This window comes from Zonotrichia leucophrys, chromosome 12 (genome assembly GCF_028769735.1).
Source record: "Zonotrichia leucophrys gambelii isolate GWCS_2022_RI chromosome 12, RI_Zleu_2.0, whole genome shotgun sequence".
Taxonomy (NCBI): domain Eukaryota; kingdom Metazoa; phylum Chordata; class Aves; order Passeriformes; family Passerellidae; genus Zonotrichia; species Zonotrichia leucophrys.
In genome coordinates this window covers 11,224,202-11,244,707 of record NC_088182.1, presented here as the reverse complement: position 1 = coordinate 11,244,707, position 20,506 = coordinate 11,224,202, and the positions used below count along the sequence as shown (strand labels likewise).

The window sequence follows — 20,506 nt, the reverse complement described above, 5'->3', positions numbered from 1 at the left end:
CCAAATGAGCAAAACTCTGTGTGAGTCATCTAAATTGCTGAGTTTAAGGCAATTTGTGTCTAAAACTATAGAAGATTTTATGAGCTAACACATTTCTGCTTCTACCTCCCTTATCAAACTATAAGAAAAATAAAACCTACATCAGAACATAGTGTAAAGATTAGTTAATTAAAATATTTTTTCTGCTTTGAAACCTTTCCATAAAAGTCACTGAAGTACCTATGCTGACAAAAAGTTTATTCCATTATTTATTCTACAGCTAAGCACATTATCACCTACATAAACATTCCTTCTCTTAGCTCCAGACCCGCACTCCAACAGCTACACTTCCAAAGAAATGACACAGCTTCTAAACAGAGCCTTTTAAATACTCACCTTTACATACATATTGATTTGTTAAACCAAAAGCCTTATGACCACTGTATCCAATTTTAATTTCAAGGTTTGTAACCCAGTGGGAAGAACCATTCCAAGTTGAATTGTTAATTAAGCTATCAGGAACAAGAGGCAGTGAGGTTGGTGGGTAAGGCAAGATAAACAACCCTCCCTCAGGCATTACAAAGTATAAGGTGCAGTCAAGTGAGCCTAATCCTGTAGGTGTGAATATCCTTGTACACCCACTGCCTGCAGTTACTCTACCTTGTAGATGCAGAAAGAACATTTATTTATCAGAATAAATATGGGGATATTACTTCAATCTTTCCAAGATTATTTTATGTGGTAAAAGTTGCAGCTCTTCTTCACATCTCAGGAATCATTTTTAGCTACACCGAAGGGTTGCAAAGACCAAAGTGACTTAGAACAGTAAACAACTGCAATCAGTTCTGAACACTCCCCTTAATTCAGTTTAATTTAACTCAAAATATTGATGACTCAAAATATTGCCAGTTTATTAAGCAGCTGTCCTTCCCTGAAGCCTCCTCCATAAACTATAATGTGTATAAGGACGCAAATTCCTAGAATTGTTATTATTTTGTTACATATATATGCCTCCATTTTAATGCCAATCTCAGGATGGTAGTAAACCTAGCATCAGAAATTTCATTTTTGTTTTATTTTAAACAGAACTTACTTGCTCAGCTGTGGACAGTCCTGAAAGGGCTGTGCAGTATTACAGAGCACTGGCAGGACCTCTCCCTGTCCCAGACCAGGTACAGGATGAGAAATATCCACAGCCCTCTTGCTTCTGTCACATGGAGATGACAGCAGGACAGGCAGCTCTGCTCTGGGCTGGGTGCAGCAGGAACACTCAGATGCTTCAACAGCACTCACTGCCCAAATTCCTCATCTTTCCCCAAAAGGACACATTTATGTTTTTTTTGTTGTGTCTGTCCTCTCCCACTGCTTCAAAACAGCTTGTGAACCATTGAGGGCAGTATCACTGCTCAGCAACGTTCTGGCTTAAATGCAAAACTGAATAATGTCTTTTCCTAGAGCCCCTGATAATAGGTGGAGGTTGAGAGGGGAGATAAGCTTTCAGGCACACTTGCCTTTCTTTGCCTAGCCTAGAAGAAAAAGAAGCTGTTAATTCCAACCTGAGGAAGAACTTACATTCTCAAAAGCTATTTTTCTAATTTTTTTTTCCTGTTACAGTGGCTGGAGAAATTAAAATGTTACTTCATCCTATAAATCTTTTATTCCTAAAACAAGAATTTCAAAACTGTTCATCCTTCTTGTCCACTGCTGGCTAGTGTTTCTTTTCCCTGTGTTTGAAATACAGATGGTACAATAAGCTCCAGGGAGGATCTCTAATATATCTATTATTTTTGCAGTTATCCCTCAAATGGCACAGGAAGCCAACTTAAAAGGCCAACATCTTTCTAAACATCTTTTATTTTTCCAAGAGCACTTCAAAGTTATCTTTAACTTAATTAAAAATGGAATTACGGGATGAGCAATCATACTAGGCTAGCATGGCTCAGTTTAGAGCCTCCCCAGCAAGGCTGTCAGAAAAAAACTCCAGTGACTTCTGTGAGCAAGTGTTACGGGCATCAAGCACCTTAGAGTAAACCAGCAATGATAACCTTTAATTGAGTATTAGAACAGAAACAAAATCTGTCAGCATTTAGTTACGTCACACTCACTTAAAACCTTTGAATTAAAAAACTCTTATCTTCTATGAAGAAAGGTGCTTTTTAGGGTCTTGCTCTTGTACATTCAGTTTAGGAGAGTAACCAAGGACTCCAGCTGCACTGTTATTTTCACTCCAATGGTCACAGAATCACTGGGTTGGAAGAGACCTCTAAGACTGAGTTCAACCCAGCCCTAACACCTCACCTAAACCATGGCACCAAGTGCCACATCCAGTCCTTTTTTAAACACATCCAGGGATGGTGACTCTACCACCTCCCTGGGCAGACCATTCCAGTACTTTACCACCCTTTCTGTAAAAAACTTTTTCCTAATATCCAGCCTATATTTCCCTCGGTGCAGCTTAAGAAAGCTGTGTTCTCTCATTCTGTCAGCTGCTGCCTGGAGAAAGAGACCAACCCCCACCTGACCGCAGCCCCCTTTCAGGGAGTTGTACAGAGTGATAAGGTCACATCTGAGTCTCCTTTTCTCCAGGCTGAGCACCCCCAGCTCCCTCAGTGGTTCCTCACAGGGTTTGTGTTCCCAGCTCCTCTCCAGCCCCGTTGCCTCCTCTGGACGCGCTCCAGCATCCCAAGGTCCTTCCCAATCTGAGGAGCCAGAACAAGGTGCAGCCTCACCAGTGCCAAGTACAGGGGCAGAATGAGCTCCCTGCTCCTGCTGGCCACACTGTTCCTGGCACAGGCCAGGATGGCCTTCTTGGCCAGCAGGGCACATGCTGGCTCATGGTCACTCGGCTGTTGATCAGTACCCCCAGGTTCTTTTCTGCCTGGGCACTGTCCAGCCACACCATCCCCAGCCTAGAGCATTGCAGGGGGTTATTGTGGCCAAAATGCAGGACTCAGCACTTGGATTTATTAAACTTCATCTTACTGGACTCAGCCCATCCATCCAACCATTCCAGATCTCTCTGCAGAGCCCTCCTACCTTCCAACAGATGGACACATACTCCCAGCCTAGTGTCATCTGCAAATTTACCAGTGATAGGCTCAATGCCTCATCCATGTCATCAATGAAAACATTAAACAGAACTGGCCTCAGCACAGATCCCTGAGGGGCACCACTGGTCCCTGGCTGCGAGCTGGAAGCAGCACCGTTCACCACCACTCTCTAGGCTCAGCCATCCAGCCAGTTCTTAACTCAACTTGTTTAAAAAAACCTCTTCCTTTAACCAATGAACACGTTCTGTAGGTATCACCATGATTCCTTGGGCATCTCTACAGGCCATTAGAAACAAAACCACTTTAGTGGTGCTGAGATAATAAGTGATCAGTGACTTGCCTGACTGGCTGTTTGGAATAAAACCTCTATAACCCAAAGTATCTGTCTCACACACTAAATACTACACACCACATCCTGTGCCATCCTTGCCCTCCTGTGAGCCTGTCACCAATTTATCCCTGACAAAGACAAAATAACTAGAGAGTGCCTGTCCTAACAGGAACTAAGATAACTGGATCAGTCTTTGCATTAAAATAAATGAGTGTAGCAGAGAATTGCTATGAAGGAAAGCTCATTTTCTCAACTTCAAGATTGCATTAGAAAATAATAAAAGAAAAAGAAAAATTATATTTTTGGTTTAGCTTTGCTTTATAAAAAGGGAAAGAAACGCATGTTGTTCTCTCTAACTGAAACTCAACACTTCCAATTACTTTACCAGCAATTTACCTCCAATCGCAGGATTTTAAGTTAATCCCCTTTGAGTTCTCAGAACATCTACAATGGCAATCACTTTGCCTATTAGCTGAACAGCATTTCGGGAGAGCTTTCTGCTTTTCTCTCAAACACTCTTTCTTTTGGTATAAAATATTATGAACTTACAAAGCCAAACGCCACAAAGACAGTAAGGGATCCGCAGTCTGCTCTGAAGCAGCAGCAAGGGGCCTAGCAATGAGGGCAGACTAATTTTATTAACTTCAGGGAAACTTCAAAAAGCTTTAGGGCTTTAATGCCAGACAGAGACGACCCCAAAAGTCAGTTTAAGTGCTGCATAAACAAAGGATTAGGGCAAGAAAAAGCTGAAGGCTCCTTGCATTTCTTGTTTATATTGTCATATGACCTAGTAGGAGTGGGAGAGGGCTGCCTCTCTGACTTTAATCCCCCATGGTGTACAGTGGCGTTTCAGTTCACTGACCTACATTACGATAATATTTTTTTAAATTTATGGGCAGAGGTGCAGTATCAAACTCACTTAAGGACGTTTAAAAAAGAAAAGGGGCAGGACAGGAAAAATACCCAGAAGAGAAATTTTCTGGCTGGTATAGCCTCCCCCTCTCACTTAGGTTAGATCAGCAGCTTAGAAAAGGATTTCAAGTTCAAAGGGAATGTCTCTGTTACTCTTGTTTTATGGCTTAGACCAGAGGACACAATAGCACTGAGTTTATGAAATATCCCTTCCCACTTGGCTTTTGTGTTTGCACAAAAAAAAGTAAACAGTGCTTTATAACTGTAGGTGAAGTATGTGCATCTCTGGCACATAACCCTTGTGCTGAAACCAAGAAGTTAGCATAAAAAAATAACCAGCTTGCACTCCTCGTCTCTTCAGTACTTACCCTGCCTTAGACTGTTTGCAGAACCACAGTTCATGTTATGTGTTGGAATTCAGTGCAAACCATAGTATTAATTCCAAGGAAAAACAACTCCAGGATGTCCCTTTGAGCAGGACAGCAAGTTCCACTGTCCAGCCTGTTAAACAACCCTCCTTTTCAGGATAATTCAGAAATTACTGTCACCTGAACACCCTCTCAAGCAATCCATTACCATATTTTGAGAGCAAATAACTCTCATCTCTTAATGTATCTGTAGGGGAAAAAAAAGTGGATCAGAACAGAAACACACAAGGAAACAAAGCGGTGCTAGTACGAGAGGGAAATAAGGAAAAGTTTAGGACAAAGTAAAAGCACTGAATATTAAATACTAGAAAAGATACTGAGAAAGAGAAGGAATAACCTTTTCTGATTTAATAAAAAGTTACATGAGTTTAAAAAGAAAGGCCTAAGGATTATTCTGAGCAAACTCATAAAAGGTTAATTGGAACTAAAGCAGAAAAACAGGAGAGAAAAAAGAACAAAAAGAACCTGTGACTAATACTGAAAATACAAAGCATTTTTATTACTTTTTTGTACGTCAGAAAAAGTACACTTGAGACATCTTCATCATGATCAGTGGCAGCTCATTTATTTCTAGAAAACAGTTTCAAGCACTTTCCATTTCTGTGTCAGAAATGGGAATATTTTTGAGCCTGCAAATTCCTGTTCTCTTTTAAAACAAGCTTTCATGCATTGGGAAAATGATGGTACATGAGGCCTCAAAAAGGGTGAAGGAGAAAGGAACTGAGAGGATTGCACCAATGACCAAGTTTCCAGCTTTTTTGACTCTACAAAAACTTCTAGCTTATAGCAGGTTACTGAGAACTAGCTGAACAACTTGGTACAAAGAAACAATTATTTGGTCAGTCACAGCTTTTCCTGAAGACCTTAATTACAGCAGCATAAAGACTTTTCTTTCTGCAATTCCCTCTAGCAGTAGAAGCCTTCAGCTTCACATCTCATTACTGCTCTTTTAATGGAAGCCATCACATTAAGATCTCCACATATCCATTAACTTGGTTTTCAGATGTTTGTCCCATCTCTCACCAGCCTATGTTTCTTATATCCAAAAAACATTTTCTTTTCTCTCCCTTTCTGAGTAAAGGGACAATTGGGAACATTTAACAAGCCCATTCTCTTTGCTGAGCATTGTGCCATCAGTAGAGCCTGGTAAAACCTTGCATGGCATCAAAAAACCAGGAGTGCTGAGTACTGAATCAGGACAAAGAGTGAGAGGTGCACAACCAGACTGCTCTAGGTTCTAAAAGCTCTACACCTCCCCAGCAGCATTCTCCAGGCACATACAGGGTTTCAACAGGGCACTGTTCATTCATTAAGGACCTTCATAGTGCAAGTTTCCTTCATCTCTGTTTAAAGCTTTGAAGGGTTGAATCCCAAAACAAACACAGGCACTGAATTCCTGACACGGTCTGAATGAAAACATTAGTTTTACCATGTGAGAAGAAACTGGTTCATGTCATGATTTCCTTTTTTATTAATCTATGCTGCATTCCCATTATGTGGAAAAAGCAACACTAACAGATATGAGAAAGTGGAGGCTCAAGAGTGTTACTACATCCTACACCATCCATCTCCAGAGCAGCCAGCCCTGGCCTGCTACACAGATTAAAAACCCTGTGATCCTTACTATCCAAGGATAGAAACCAAACCACAAGCTGTTCTCTAGACAAGATGGTATGTAGAGGTCTTGACCTGGCTCTGTAAGCATGACACAGAGAGGAATGCCAAGCTGAAGATGTCTCCTCTTCCTGGAGAAGCTTCTGAACAGCCAGGAGGGTTGCTGGTGGTACTCCCATGACTTAAAAACATACGGGCAATTTCTTAACTATTTAAAAATTATTTTTAACTGTAGTGATCTCAGGTTCTTAAATTCCAAACATCCAAAAGGAGATGTCAGTGGGACATGGTGAGTTTCATTTGGAACATTGCACAGACCTGGCACATAGCAGGAGGTCAGCTATAGCCACATTAAGTTAAATTTCTAAAGGAAATTGCCCACAAATAGCTTGAGGATGGCAGGGGGGAATCAAGAGCAGAGGATTACAGAATCCACACTGGAAGGAGGCAACAAGGACAGGATGGGTGTGGAGAGAGCTTGCCTGAAGCAACTGCTGCTGAGGAAGAAGAGAGAACTGTCTCTGACAGACTTGCATTTCCCTCTCAAGACATTCCAATGCCCTGAGTCTGTCCCATCCCCTGAGCATCTCCAACTCCAGAGTGTGGATCTGCTGCCCAAAGCCACCTCCTCCAGCAGGTAACAGCCACCTCCTGCCCAAAGCCACCTTCTCCAGCAGGTAACAGCTTCATTCTGCCCAAAGCCACCTTCTCCAGCAGGTAACAGCTTCATTCTGCCCAAAGCCCCCTCCTCAGCAGGTAACAGCCTCCTCCTGCCCAAAGCCACCTCCTCAGCAGGTAACAGCCTCCTTCTGCCATTTGGCTGACAAGGTTTGTGCTACCAAGCCACACAAGCCTGTGTTACACTGGATGTTTGCAACTGCAGCCCCAGTGAAGGTGCACAGTAAAGGGATGGCCATGCTTCAGCAATATGGAGGTTTAATTTTACTTCATCTTTCGACCTTAAAAATATCTAAGAAATTAAATAACTTAGGTTTTATATGAAAGTAAGTTGCAGAATTGGGCACTTAAGAAGTTAAGAAATGCCAGATGTCCATACACTCTTATCCCTGCTCCTCTTTGATATGCTCCATGATATAGTCTTAACATGACCACATCCAAAAAAATTTCAGAGGAACCTTGCCTTATTAAGTGCACAGGGGAGCAGAATGAATGTTGCATAAGCAACTGTAAATCTGGTATTTCCTAACTTTCAAGTTCTTGATTTTGCAACCCAAGCAACAGTCTTAATTTCTTTTTGTATCCAATAAATAAAATGGTGTATTGGTTGCCTTGCTGACAAACTGATTCCCCCACAGGTGACTGTTACACAACCTCAGAAAAATCAAGACCAGCTGTCCACACACTTGCAAGACTCAAAAGCATGTCTGCATTTTAAATTTAATAATGTAAATAATAACCATAGGTGTTACTCAAACCTTGCAAAATTCTACTACCCAGTCACATGGAGTAAGCCATTCTTTTGCTGGTGAGTGAACAAAACTTTTTTTTTTTTTCCCTATGGGTAAGAAGGCAGATTCTGCAACTTACCTGGTACACTTTTATGACAAATTTATTGTACTGTGTTGATCCATATGCTGAGTTGGGAAATATCAGCACCCTTTTGTCAGCATTGTTTAGCAGAAATGGTATTTCTGTTTAATGGGCAATAAGCCCTCTCTTCTCCCTTCCCCCACTATGCTTCTCAAACTCTTATACTGAAAAACTAAACAAGAGACAATAAATCAATGCATCTTTTCTATTCCTATTTAACAGTGCATTTTAACTAGTGAATGTGCTGTGCACTTTTATTCACCTGATTGCCTTCATCTCTGTATTATTACTGTATTTAGCATACCATCAGCAGCCAAGCAGAACCAAACAAACTCATGTTCAGACTTCAAAGCAGGAAAAATAGTAATTGTGGCGTCTGCATGTTTACAGTGGATGATGGAGTGACATCCACCACTTCTCCCAGCTGGAGTCACAGGGGGCTCTGCAGACAGCCCAGGTCACTGCTTGTACGTGCAGGCAGCACTCCATCAGATTTCAGAGTGGCCTTGTCACTCACAGGGTGCCCCTGTCAGTCTGCAAACCCCACCTCAGTCACCCAGAGAGCAACTGGCTGATGCAGGGTTTTACCTACTATGCCCCTGGCATGGCACTGTCACTGTAGATGCAACATTAGCTCTAGTAAGACAATGAAACATCCTGTACCTAGAAGTAAGTTAGATGGAAGAGTCTAACGATCCAAGGTGGTAAATTTTAATTACCTTCATTCATAGCAGCATCATGCAATCACTCAACAGAAAATTTAAGGGACAGTGTTTCTGTCACATGTACTTTGAAAACAGTCTAAAGGCACAATTCTGAAACAAATTCTGGTATTATGGATATCTGCAAAGGATTAAGTGGGAAAAGTAGCAGTGTTTATAAATGATCCACTACCCAGGAATCTTTCCAGACAGGAATACTCTGGTACTCCTATAGTAACCTACTGCCTCCCCAAGCAAAGGTATCCACCACTGAACTGGTCTCATCCCTTAAATGAATCACATCAGATGTTCCTGTTCACTCATGGGCAAGTCCATTTCTCCTCCTTTGCACACTCCTTCAGCAGTGTGGTTAAGTGTGTGGCTGAGCTACAACAAACCTGGCATGTGCTCAGTAACTAAAGGTGCTATTTCCACTCAAATTTTGCTCATAGTTTTTAAAAACCCACCATTTTCAAAACTGCTGTTTTTGCAAATGTCTAGCTCCCCAAGGGACAGTCTAGGTCATTCCTGGTCATCTACAAATTAAATACCATTTTCTCACAGTCCCTGTAGTTGCTTACTGGCATTCATCTCCACAACATCCCATCCTTCTGCTGAAAGGCAGAAGGATCTGTGAAGTGATGGTGACAAAGACCTTCCCTTTGACCACTCCGGTAACGTACCTGCTCTGACAAAGCTCTTCCTATCCCACTGGAAGAAGAGAAAAGAACCCAATACTTTTAAAAGATGCTGAAAGATAAGCTTTTTCTCTTCCATTCAGGCTCCAGAAGAGATGCACTGATAAAGATCTTGGTAACTCACCCTGCTTTCACTTCTTGCTCTTGCAACAATGTGTTTCTCCTTGGGGACACTTAGACCACACCAATATGCAAACAATTAGTACCATGTTGTTATTAAGCAACAGGCACCCCTAGAAATGAAGCATGCTGGCTACATGATGGCCTCAGCCCCCAGGAGAATGAGTACAACCAGAAAATTCACTACCCAGCAACCCCCAACACCTGTGAACAAAGTGGGATGAACAAAACCAGGACACCATGCACGCTGGTCATCACCAAGTAAAGTCCAAAGAGCAAGGCAAATCATGAGAAAGAGACATTAAAAACTTTGAAAAAGAGGGAATTAATTCTTCTAACTGATAAAGTATCCTTATAAAGGACAAGCCCATTATGATAGGAAAGCATTCTTCTACACTTAAAATGGGAAACCATTCCAGCCAATATTTTTCACTACACAAGCCTGAAAGTGCAGAAGGTGCAGCTCACACTGCAAGACAGACTTTTCCTCCTCCTTTTGTTTCTGTCACAGAGCTTTGGATTTACGAGTACCCGTGACAATAGAACACTGTGGCAACCATCCTAAGATAAATCCTGCTCATGCAAACATTTTCAAAACAGGCAGAATATCTGAGTCATGCAGGAAAGCATGATGCACTCCTACAGTTCACCTTTCAGTTGAAACTCTGCACTCAACCTGTACGTTCGTGGAAGCCGAAGAGCAAATAATGTGACAAATATAAAGGATTTATTCCAGGAACTGAGTAAGTGCTTCATGAGTCAGACTGGAATGAACCTGCAAGGCTGCATAGAGGTTAAATTCAAAGAAGGTATTTCAGAGATGATGTTAGCATTAATACAAGTCTCTGCCCACAGAACTGTGAAGAGCTGAACACTGTCTCTAGAAGCACAAGACCAAAGACAACAGCTGCTGTTTAGCTTTGTCATTTGTCTCCAGCTCCAGGAACAGCTGACCTGCTCCACGGCAGCAAGCCCTGCCAGCACTGAATGCCAAATCAGAGGGACAAAACCTCCCTCTCACTCATTTGCCCTTTTCCACCAAGATTCCCACATCACACTCCTTAGAGCTGCACTGGTGTTCACAATAGCACTCTCTTTTACCTTTTTATCAGTACAAGCCACTTGTTGCCAACCCAGCTTTTTCCTATTGAAAGCACATTTGTCAGGCAGCCAAGGGTTTGCAAAAATAAAACATCCAGAGGGCGACAGTGTCTGCCTCCACACAACCACACCCGAAAGATGCTCCAGACAGAAACTTCCTCCCACTGAAGCTCTCCCCTCTCTCCAGCCCCCTCTGCAACAGAAAGCTGGACTAGCATTTCACACTATTTTTGAAACCATGAGTTTAAGCAAATATGAACCTCTACCACTTAGAACTCTTAGTCCAAATGAAACAGCATATTTAGATTTTCCTTAAAACTCACCATACTTAAACATAAAAAACCCCTCGTGGTCTAAAGTGAAATAGAGCATTCTCACATTTTCATAACAGCTCAGAAATATCAAATGCTATAATACCAGATAAAAACCATTACTGCTGTAGAATCATGCAACATTTTTATAACCAAGATGAAATCCCAGCACCTCAATTTCATGGACTAAGCTGCACGTCAGACAACACTAACTTCTCATATACTAATTTGTCATAAATCACAGTAATACTTATTCCCCTTTACTCTCCTTTCCCCCCAAAAATCAGTAGATGAATAAACAGGGATACACTGCAGACAGGTAAATACAAAGACGTTGATGAGCAACAGTAGTCAAGTGTGATTCTTTCTCTCCCAGAGCTCCACTCAATCTTGGCATTAGAGAAGATACCAAAAGGGAAAAGCGAGCAGTAAAAAATGCAATGACAGAGTACTGGAATTTTTGTAGAACATTTTCCACCACTTCAGCAGATGAGAAAAAGCAGGAAGCTCAGGCATGAAATTTCAGTAAACTGTACTACTCAAAGACTGTTTGCTAGCTTAAGTATGATTTTAAAAAAATACTGTGAAGTAAATGCCATAATTTTCCATGGATTTCATTTCTATGTGAAACAGGAAAAATGTCACCCATTCTTGTAGAGAGACAAAAAATGTTGGAGAATTAATATTCTTGTTTTATTAAAAAAAATAAACCTTACAGTGCAGAAGTGTGCCACACACAAGGGGCATGCAAGAAAAATACTGTGATGCTGAAACTTAATGAATTTACAGTTCTTACTATTCCATCAGTGCTCTGAAAGTAATCAGAATAGGAACAAAAAGCCAAACCATAAATGCCTGATTTCTCCTGGGTAAACTGGTAGTTAAACTGCAGGGAATTTATTTTAATTCCAGCAGCAAGCAGGGGGGCTTGGGAGACCCCTCATCAGATTAGCAGCAATGTTTTACAAACGGGCACTATTGAATTCCCCTGCATCCCAGTTTTAAGCACGTTTCTATGGTGAACCTGAGGAGGGACCTTACATGGCCCTGCCTCCCTCTCTCCCAGCCTTTCAGGAAGCTGTGAAGCTAATTTTCCCCTGCAGTATTCTCTGAAGGAAAAAGTTCACTTCTTGTGAGGGTAACATGTATTTTTTAATTATTATTATTATTTTATGCCTCCCCAGGGAAGGTGAGGAGGGGGGAGCTTCCTTGCTAAACAGAGAAAGAAATTTTCCTGTATCAGTGCCAAGAACAGACACCCTAAATCCAGCGATCCTAATCTCCAGCCATCCATCAGCAGCAGGGTGGGACCAGCTGATTCAAGTTTTCTATTAGCTGGTGACTTTGTGTACTAAAATAAGTCTCTGTACCACCCAATTGTTCCTGCTGCTGTGCTCTGCAAAGCACAGGCTCAGCCAGCAGCTCCCTCGGCCGTAAGCACTTCCCCAGCAGGGCCTTTATGCCTGGCACAATCCTCTTCCCACCAACCCTTCCAAGTCCCTGAGCACTCCTGGGACCTCACACCATGAGCCTTTGCTGCAGTGTTTGCTCCATCATCCCTTCAGCATGCACCAGGGAAAATGCCAGCTCCAAGTATGTGCAGTATCTACCACAGGAGGCAGAATGTGTATACAAACAATTGTCCCTTTACAGGACCAGTTAGTATCACACACACAGTGATCAAGGTACATATATAGGGCACACTGTGGTACAAAGGCAGGATAAAATAATAAACCTCCCTGATCTACATTTTAAAAGGCACAGAAAGATAAAATAGTTCACTAACATAGCCTAATAAATTACTCTGTTGGTCAAATATTAAATAAAGCGTGTTCATTGGTTTTTGTTTGGGCCAGAAAATAAAGTATGTGTAATTGATGAATGTTATTCCATTATTTACACAGTAAAATCTGGAGCAGAATATATAAACCAGCACACGGTTTGAACATAACACTAAATAAAAACAATTAAAATTGTACGACCAGGGCTAACAGCAAACTGTCAACCCCAACAGACAACTCACACAGTTGTACTCTGCAAGTTTCTAAGTGGCATAGATCAGTGCCAGGTACTGAGAACAAAAATAAAGAATGTGAGACCAGTTCACCTCAGTGAGAGAAAGGCATCTGTCTCCATGGCTCACACAAATTTCCATTCCCATTGTTACTGTAAGCCAGCTCTCACTGGATCCTGGCAGCATAGGCCAAGCACAAGTGCATCAATCTTTAGCCAAGATAAAGGCAAAAGTTTCATGAGTTCACAAAGCTCCTGAGTACCAGAGGAATGGTGACACACATATTTGGTCTAGAGCTTCTCTGCAGCTTAGAGCCCAGAACACTTTGGACTCCTGGCTCTAATTCAGTGTCTCCATCAGCCAGGGAGAAAGGCAGCTGGACATCTCAAACAAAGGAGGCAATACACCTGCTACCAAAATTGGGAAGAGTGACTATGGGTTTTGGGTGTTTCAGATAACTCATATAAACAAAGATAAGAATTCAGAAATCTACAGACATCCCCCTCCTAACTACCTCCCTTTCTAGCAACAAAACTGGCATTCAAAAAACCAACACAATGCCATAGGTCTGCCATTCCTTTGAAATAAAAGGCCTCCAAAATCAGAACTGAAAATTCAAAGGAGAAAGTCATATTTTCCTTTTTTTTTTAAGAGCTAAAAATTCAATAGAAAACTCAGGGGAAAAAAAGGAAGAAATCTGAATTAGCTATTTGATCAATTAATTTACTGAGGCGTTTTGAAGAACCTCACTAATCATGTCCTAGCAGGATCTTCCTACTATTAAATCAGTAAAGCAAACAAACAATATTCAAGGAGTCTGCATTATACATGGTAAACACAGTATCATATGCCAAGTGTTTAGTCTCCTATAGCAATTTAAGGAGAGATATTATGCAATCCTCAACTCAGCTTCATGGAATTTTGAAAAGAATGCTAAACATTTTGTTCAAACAATGAAGTTTTGAGTTAGGAAAATCAAAATTAAAAGAGCTCTTTACCCAATGTTTAATAGATCATCTATCATACCAATACATCAACTAAACAAATGCTGAAGTTTGCATCAACTGTGTACACTAAGTGGCAAACAATTAAGTTACTTATACATTGCACATCTCCACCTAAACCATTCATCATGAAAAATTCCAGTGTGCAATGTATCAACTAGTGATTCTCCACTGCTGGCTGAAGGGTAACCAGCACCAAGGCCAAACCTATGCCAGCAATGTAACACCAACCACTACAGACAGTGAATCTCTCAAATTCTGATGGCAGAGTACAAACAAATCCCCTTTAATTCTCACTGTAGCAGCTAACTCCTCCAGAAAGCATCTCTGTTTTCTCCTACACTGAGATGGGTCAATAAAAGCACTCTAGCAGATGATGATGATAATTATTATTACCTGTGTGATACAGAAATAACATGCATTAGGCATGGCTGAAGTTCTCCATGTCATGAACCTGATTCCAACTTCAACATGTTAACACTTGTAAGGCATCCTGTAGGAAATTTCTTTTTGTCTACTAAAATAAATGCTCTTATTTGTTAAAAAGTAAAGATACCAAAAAATAATTACTTGTGTTATTTGTGTTACTTAACCAAATGCTACTTTGTTTTCCACTGTCTTTACAGTTCCAATGTACTGCAGACTGTGTAAAATACATCAACAGAAACCTGGAAGTTTTGTCACTTAGGAAGGTGCACAAAGCCACTGTCTGGGAGGAACAGACTGATCAGACTCCAAAAGGATCAGTGCAAAAACAGCACCAAATTACTCACCACTGGATTACACTAAATAAACCAGTCACTTTAAACAGTGATTTCAGTTTGCAAGCAGACCAGATGTAATACACTGGGTCATACAAACATTAGAAAAACCTGTGTAAGGGCTCTGGAACATAGCAGTGACAATTCTTTAGTCCACCAACATGTAAAGGACAAATATTTCCAATTCCCACATATAGCACAGAGAGACGCCTTACCCTTTCCACCTGTCCTTCTTTATGCTTCTGTTTGTAGACTTTCAGCTTTGGAAGGAAAGTCTCTGTGTAGTTCTTGTCTTCCATGCCTTGGAGCAGCACCCCATGGAATGCCAGCCTGCAGGTATTGGCATGAATATCTGTATCCAGCTTGGAGCCAATCACAAGGCAAAGTTTAGGACAAGTGACTGGTTTTTCAAACTCCAGCAAAGCCCACTGTTGTTTTGGGAGTTGAACTTCTCCTGCCTGGTCATTTTCTTTGTTCTCCTCTGAAGAAACCGAGTCCTTGGACAAATATTGCTCTTGATAAAGATAATCTTTTTCAAAATCAAATACATTTTCTTGAATTTCTTCATTGAAGTTAGCAGGGGCAGGACTGAAAAACATCACTCTTCCCATCACTGTCTCATGGCCGACCGTGATGTGGAACTTGGCCTTAGTCTGAAGAGCTCCTCGGAAATACTGAATTTTCTTCAGGGAAATGATGGCAGCGTGGATGGTGTGAAGTGAATCTGGGGTGCAAATCAGGCCTCGCTCCAGCAGCTTGGGATCAAACTGGGTCACACAGACACCCACCCTGTCCCCCTGCATTGCATAAGTCACAGGAGTATGGAACATCTGCATGGACTTGACCTTCTTTGTCACCTATGGACGAAAGGGAAACAAAAAGAATGAAACAATTAATTGCACATGAGTGCATCATAAGCACTCATATGCTCATGTCACATGATATCTGCTTATATTGTGATGTACAGCCACATGACACCCTGCTGTCTTGCAAGACAACTGACCTTCTAGAGGAGTCCACATCTCAAAAAGTAGAAGGCCAATAGTCTGAGAGCTCCATCATTTAAAATTACCACTAGCTTATTCTTCTTCTTGTCATGAGACTGAAGATTATCATGACCCCAACTGCTGATATTTACATCATCTGTGCTGCAGTACCCACAATACTATCTGCAAATAATCAGATATACCCACACTGTGGAATAGCTTAAATAGACTCCCTTGAGCATCTGCAGCATCAAAAGTTTAGCACTACAACACCCATTCATGCAGCTATGTGTCTGCTTTTCCACCCCTTCCATGAAAATCCTTTCACACACTTCTCTGGCATGGTTGAATAAACTGTAAAATGTGCAGAGCAAAAATAAGTGTATTTGCACAGCACCAAGCACAATGAACTCATGAACCATCACTACAAAAGAATCAGTAATACAGAAGCCCACCCATTCCTGGTCTGTAGTATTCCATAGACTAAAAAAGAAAATCCTCAAAGCTTTCTTAGGAAGATTTTAATGTTCATGAACATACAGCTAGCACTGCTGTCACTAAAAGGTGGGGCTCCATATCTCAGGAATATCATAGGAAAAGTGAAACATCAATCACTACTTTTATTACAATTTCCCAGATGCTATCAAATTTTGGCTTTAATGAGCTTGCTATTGTGTTAGTTATTTCAAGGAGAGAAGAAGAATGAAATCAACTTTTAAAGATCAGTCTAGACTCAGATGATCAGAGTAAACTGGTTTAGTTTAACAAGGATTCATTTTTGGTTTTTTCCTTTTTCAGTTCAGCAAACCTTCACACTTAGTAAGTATCCCCATCCCCTCAAGTTGAATGCAGCCAAAAGTTTTTTCTGGTAATATGTTTATGGTGCCACCTGTTGCATTCCTACTAATGCTGGATGCTTCTATAGGTAACCCCTCTCTTCAAGTCCCTACATGAGATAGCTTTTAATACTGAAATTATATCTTTGGCAACAAAAAAAAAATTATCTCCTAAATAAATATCTTGTACTTGGACAAAAGTCATTAGTACTGAAAAGTTATACACAGCATTTTTGAAGGGCTGAAACCTCAACACTCAGATCCAAGAACTCAAGTCTTCATGAGAATGCTCAATTCCAGAGATAATTTTTTTAGTATGCTTTTATCTACATGCAATAGATTATACTGTGAATGTGTACAGAACAACAACATTGCTAGGAGAGATCTCAACTCTCAGCATAATTTCTTCTTCCATCTCTATTTATCATCAATTCTACAGCTATCAAAAAGGTTCATGCCAAATGCTACTGTGCAACTCTCAGTATTCAAACTTTTACTTTCTTGCTCAGCTGGAACTATTCTCAAATCAATCTCCAACCACCCCATGTCCCTTAGTAGCCCATCTTCTAATCCCAGCCCACTCATTTATCTTCTAACTCCTGAAAAAAATCACAAAATATGCAAGCACTGATGAGGAGAATTCCAAACCAAAGGACTGGACTCAGCAGAGCTGGGCTTCATCCTCAGATGTCACACAGCTTCAGAGCACAGCATTTAGGCTGGACAATTCAGAACAGTCCAGGCAACTTAGTTATCTTCATCACAAAGCCATTTACTCAGTAATTCATAACACTGAAAATATCAGCTTTTTTCTGCATGTTAGCTGCAACACAAGTGGAAACAAAATGATTTTTTTCACATTCTCCTTTTCCACAAAGCCTGCTGCCCTGTATGGTGGACATCTCACTTGGCTCCAGATAATCTGTCTATGCCTATTCCCAACATCACCTGACCCAGAGGGGAACAAATTGCAGAAAATTAGATCAAAATAGAAGAGCAGATGAAAAGTCTATTGGCTGAACTAAAATCTTCAGTAACTGAAATATAAAGAGGTCTCCAAATAAGTCAGCAAAAAATGGTCACAGGCAATATACAGAAAGCTGTTTAAAAAAAATAGAAAATCTAGCAGCTACATGTCTTCTGGAAAATAACAAAAATCTTGTATTCCTTTTGGAAATCATAATTATACAAATAACAATACCCATGAGCTTCACCACTATGAATATTGTTTGGGTTCCCTGAGCCTCTGGCTGCTAACCAAAACCAAAAGAAACACCCTGTTACAGATTATAATGTTATTACTACAACATTTTCTAATCAAATGCCACATCAATGCCTGTGAATTCTTGAAGAATCCACAAAATATTATGAGAAAGGAGATCAAGAGGTGTGTTCATGTAAGTGAAAAAACTCTCCCTAAAAATGCCTGAACCAAAGTAGTTTGTCAAGATACTAACTAATGTCAAAACAGACTTAAAAGGCCATTGTAAATACTTGGTAGTTTAAGTTTCAAGCATTTTTGTACTCAAATAAACATTCATTACCCCTTTAGTTAAACCTCCTCAACAATACTAACCATACAGATACATTGGAGAGAAACAATTTGGCATTTACCTCCAGCTTTCTATTGACTTCCAAGATTGTATTTTAAAGGCTGGAAGTAGAGGGCTTTCCCAAACCCTTCCTTCTTTCACCCACTACTCCTCCCTCTCCAGTTTCAACCATTTTTATAGTTGCCTCATTCTTATATAGGTCTTCAAGAAGAAAAATGAAACATTAAAACCCAAGGTTTTCTAAACATAAGTGTTTCAATGACATTACAAGCACTACAAGAATGAATCTATAGCATGAAAAGTACCAGCCCAAACAATTTTGAAAGACTTTTGTGATTTCACATGTGATAATACCAACAGTGAATCTTCCCTCTTCTACAACCATGGATGGGGTCAATAAATTGGCAAAAATTAAGAATCTTCGAGTACTGTCACTCCTCAAAACAGAACTGGAACCAGAAGATACAGAAGAGATCTATCTAGCTTTCTATTTTAAATGAAGTCACAAAGACTTTATTAGTAGTATTCCAGTTTACAATATTTTTTTTTAGAAATTACTCACCTAAACAGATGAATGAGAGTATTGGAGAAACAGTCTATGTATATTAATCTGAAATATCTTTTACAGACTTTAGATAACATTTAAGACTAAAAATTGTGATTAGAAAACAGAGTTTTGTGCATATACTCAGAACACATACTGGCTTTTAATTAGGCACCCATGAAACTTTCCTCAGTGTTATGCCTACTCTCTCCTCCTAAATTAACTCAAATGATTAGGCACATCTGACATGCAGCTCATAAACAGTGATCAGAAGGAGAATGAACAAGTACTTTTCAAATATTCACTTCACATGATTAACCTTTTTTCATTGTGATTTACAGTTCTCAACCATAACATACAAAGCTGGATTGTATCAGAATATAACTGTGTTCTGCCAAAATCCTCAGTTCATCTACATTAAACAATACACAGTTGTAAAGCATCACTTCCTGTGACAAAAAGTCTGCTGTAATTCCTATGTGTAAGATAAACACTGCAGTGGAGTATGGACACAAAAGTATTTCCCAGTGTTGAATGAAGCTCCTGTTGATACATTTGCTCATGGTCTTCAGTTTCAAATGCCAGTTCAAGAACAGTTTGGATCCTCACTAATTCTCTTTTAGAAAACATTATCCTACTAATTGAAAACACACTGAAAATCTGCAGAATCATGTAAAGATCCACCCACCCCAACCAAAGCAGGTTATCTGTGCTGCCCCAAACTCTCTCCCAGGAGGGAACTGTGACTGTGCCCACCCAGAGCTCTCAGAATCACCTGGTTTCCTTTTAGCTGGGTCTGGCTTTCACACAGGTCTGCTTGTCCTCAGACACAGTAGGAAATGCCATGGCATCACTCAACCTACTGAGAATCACCACTTCATGCTCATCTATCCAGTACCCTGCAAATTATTTAATCAGCTCATCTATATTGGCTCTAATTAGTATCTATTACTGTATCTGAAGTTTCCATAAACCTATCAGAGAAAGAACACGTCCAAGGCCATTTCTTTTTTCCCCTCCTGTTCTCAGTGCCAGAACTGTCAGAGGAGCACACAGCAGAGCACCTTAACTGACCATAAACTCTGTTCCAAGAGCACAATGTTTGTAGGAACTAGAATCTGACCAGAACACAGAGTGTGACTGGGGGGTGCATTAGATCACCCAAAGTGAGTTGGAGCTGCTTCTCCTCCAAAAGGTCAGACACAGAACCAGCAGAGAAGTGAATCAGGGAGTTGGTCTGCACCCACTGTATCAAATAACAAGAGCCAGAGTAGCTTTAAATCACTGATTTCCTGTTTTCTGAGCAGACCATGAACATCAGTACAGTATTTCATTCCATTTCACTCTGATCCTGACTGACAGAGACATTTGCCCATGGTTTAAAATACTCCAAATGTACAGTTTTTCTTCAAGAGGCTCAAATACATAAGTAAAATTCATTTTTATTTTGTCTGGCCTTTAAAATACAAACTCAGAAGCACTGAAAAGGGTGCAACTGACCCCCAGTATTAGATTTGTTTCTCTTATGCATATCTAGTTTCCCTATGTAAGGGATCCCTACAAGCTATAACAGAGTTCTAAGCTTTCACATATTTTCTTTAGCTTTAGAGCAATGGATTTTTCAAGTAGGGAGATGGGGCTGGATCATTCAGTCCACCCCCTCCACCACCAGAATGAGGTAAAATACTTCAGAGCACTGTCCTGAGCAACAGGAATTTGTAACTGAGACCAGCTATGACAAATATCTTTGGCATTTTTTTGCATTTATTTCAAACACTCCATTTTAGTTCTCAAAATGCTGTCTGGAAAACAACTTCTATCTTCTATCCTCCATTAAAATTACCCAAGGCCCATTTTAGCAGTCCACTCAAAGTGGGAAAATTAGGCCTTCAGACACAGAAAGTGAGCATTATTGAGTGCAACTTTAAAGTGACAGGCTTTACTGCTTGTGAACTATGTAGGTAAACATGGAGAACATGGATACCATTACAAAACCTGTCACAAACTTTGCT

The 20,506-nt window shown here is 40.5% G+C and overlaps 1 protein-coding gene across 2 annotated transcripts in view; it reads right to left on the bottom strand.

Annotated features, from left to right (window-relative positions):
• The window catches only part of EEFSEC (eukaryotic elongation factor, selenocysteine-tRNA specific), a 120,833-nt gene that overhangs the window by 40,802 nt on the left and 59,525 nt on the right, over positions 1 to 20,506 (bottom strand). For both annotated transcript variants that reach the window (XM_064723937.1, XM_064723936.1), the window contains exon 5: positions 14,791 to 15,432. In XM_064723937.1, coding sequence (XP_064580007.1) covers positions 14,791 to 15,432 — 642 coding nt within the window. The remainder of the gene's footprint in view (positions 1 to 14,790; positions 15,433 to 20,506) is intronic.